This window comes from Sinocyclocheilus rhinocerous, unplaced genomic scaffold, assembly GCF_001515625.1.
Source record: "Sinocyclocheilus rhinocerous isolate Xijiao unplaced genomic scaffold, SAMN03320098_v1.1 scaffold851, whole genome shotgun sequence".
In the NCBI taxonomy this organism is placed as follows: domain Eukaryota; kingdom Metazoa; phylum Chordata; class Actinopteri; order Cypriniformes; family Cyprinidae; genus Sinocyclocheilus; species Sinocyclocheilus rhinocerous.
The window spans coordinates 605,501-608,239 of record NW_015624573.1 but is presented as its reverse complement, the minus strand read 5'-3'; the positions used below and the strand labels follow the sequence as shown (position 1 = coordinate 608,239).

The 2,739-nt window shown below is 37.7% G+C and overlaps 1 protein-coding gene across 1 annotated transcript in view; it reads right to left on the bottom strand.

Moving 5' to 3' along the window:
* The window catches only part of birc6 (baculoviral IAP repeat containing 6), a 109,571-nt gene that overhangs the window by 7,889 nt on the left and 98,943 nt on the right, over positions 1 to 2,739 (bottom strand). Inside the window, 2 exon segments of the mRNA XM_016558538.1 lie at positions 214 to 375; positions 1,972 to 2,189. Coding sequence (XP_016414024.1) covers positions 214 to 375; positions 1,972 to 2,189 — 380 coding nt within the window.

Here is a 2,739-nt window from a genome sequence, read left to right as displayed (position 1 = left end):
AATGAATGTTTTTTTAAATAATACAATAAAGATATTTGTAAAAATACCCCTTTTTTGAATTGAATAACTTGAATAATTAATTTTTTTTATTTCTAATCTACTGTCTAATTTTCAGTATTTGCATCAGCCACTGAAAAAAAAACAAAAAAACAGTATAGGTCCAAACATTTCCTGAATAATTTCCCCAAAACGAAAACAGGAAGTGACATTAACCTTGCCATCATTGTAGAGGTTTGGATTGAAACGGACGCTGTGGCCACCGGTGGTCTCCAGATTAACCAGAGGAGGGGAGTTTGGGTAATCTTGAGGAAAGTAGACGTCAAATTCGAAACAGCCATTAGCATACGGTGTGTCTGCGGGCCCTGTTATCAACACCTGAGACAAAAACCAAGAAAACATTGTCTTGAACAGCACCGTAATGATTGTGCATGTCTAAACCAGGTCTATAGAGGAAGTTTTACTGATACAGGCAAAGAGATGCATCCCGCTTCCCAAAGAAGGAGTGAGAGAGAGGAAGATTGGAGGACTGTAATGCCATCCAGTGAATCTCTCTCCACTGCAGGCGGCAGAGCTGCACTCAGGCGTTAAGACTGTTTTGACATGACCATTCAAATGCAACACTAAACACAACACACAAAGCTGTGCTCACACACTCTGTGTAGGTTAAATCAGGAAAGCTCAGTTTACTATTAATGTCCATTAAGATTGTATGAAGTGTGGAGGAAGATAAAAAGGTCTGGCCCGCTGTTAAGGGTCAGTGTAAGCAGACGGAGCAGTGAGTGACCAGTCTGACTGGGGCTCTGCCTGTGGTCTGGCCTGCCCGAGACATAAAGCTCAAGCCAGACACACTGACATTTACACACTCAGAGAGGAGCCCGGGTCAAAAGCACATCTGAAATGTCATTAGGAAGAGTGTGTGCACTCATGTGTATGTGTTAGAGACCACAAGACAACAAGAAAAGCAAGTGACTCCTGGGATTCACTGTGGTTGTTTTGTCATGCAGCAGAGATCGAAAGATTTATGTTGACCCACAGTAAACAGCAAGGCTTGAGGCAGTCATGGTCTGCTTTCATATTCAGCACTGAGATATCAGATTCTTGTTGACCGATTCATTTAATTAGTCAATTCACATTATTTGATTCTGTAATAAAAAATGTAATTAACACATTTAATAAATTAATACATTTAAGTTGTTTCAACTGCCACTCAAGTACAAAAAATATTTTCTATTTTTTAAAAAATGTAATGCAATTAATCATGCTCATCCATTTTGCATTTATTTTTGCGTCACAATTCCATTTTAAGGTTTTAGTGATTTACAAAGGCTCTGTGAATCAGTTTAAGCGAATCATTAGAAAGAATCGGTTTAAAAGCAAGATTTGTTTACAAACTAGATTTATCTAATAATGTAGTTCATTGCAGGCATATTATGATACATTATTATGGTAAATTTGTGTTCTTACCCCAATTTAAGATGCTTATGCGGCTTAAATTGATCTCTGCTTTACGAATAATCAATAAGCTCTTATAAATATAAGAGTTTTAGTTGAGGGGTCAGAGGTATCAAATCATACCTTCATGATATCGAGACGTTCTTCATCACAGCGGACAAACACGCTGGAGGATGAGGAGAGAGGGAGGGAGGTGGAGAGTGTGACGGCCTCCTGTGCTAATCGTCGAGCACGAGCGGCACTGTTGGCATCACTGGCATTCTTCACCTGAGACAGGTATCAGTTTAAGCGAATCATTAGAAAGAATCGGTTTAAAAGCAAGATTTGTTTACAAACTAGATTTATCTAATAATGTAGTTCATTGCAGGCATATTATGATACATTATTATGGTAAATTTGTGTTCTTACCCCAATTTAAGATGCTTATGCGGCTTAAATTGATCTCTGCTTTACGAATAATCAATAAGCTCTTATAAATATAAGAGTTTTAGTTGAGGGGTCAGAGGTATCAAATCATACCTTCATGATATCGAGACGTTCTTCATCACAGCGGACAAACACGCTGGAGGATGAGGAGAGAGGGAGGGAGGTGGAGAGTGTGACGGCCTCCTGTGCTAATCGTCGAGCACGAGCGGCACTGTTGGCGTCACTGGCATTCTTCACCTGAGACAGATAATGGTAGTTCACCTTAAACACCAGCTTAGAGTCCTCATCCTCACACACCATCTCAAACGTGTCTGTGGAAGAGAAGACACACAGACAGTTAGTTTTTAGCAGCCACAATGAAATATAAACATTAGACTCACTTAAAAATAATAATTTCATCATATTTCCTCCAGAAAAAGCCATACTGTGTATTCTGAAGGATCTGTTCTGTGTAGGCTAGTGCAGTGTTTCTCAACCTTTTTTTAGTCGCGGCAACCTTTGGAAATTTTAACAAACCTGTGGCACCCTACAAAATTAATTTAGTCACAATATTTGAATTTCTAACTTCGATATGATAATTTGAAAAGTATAGATATTTGGTACAACAGGGAAGAACTGCAGAATATAATGTCATACAGATATTTTTAATATTATTAAAAAAATTTGTCCATCAATGGTGGCAATCAGTAGGCTAATTTCTAATGAAAAGACCAATTTATATTACAGATTTTAATGTATGCTTTTATTCAAATGTAAACATTGTGAGATAGCTAGTTAAACAAAGTTTTGATTTTACAGCTGGGTAATTTTGTTGCAGTAGCACGAGATAGCTTGATTTAAAACGTTGAATTGAATAAAAAA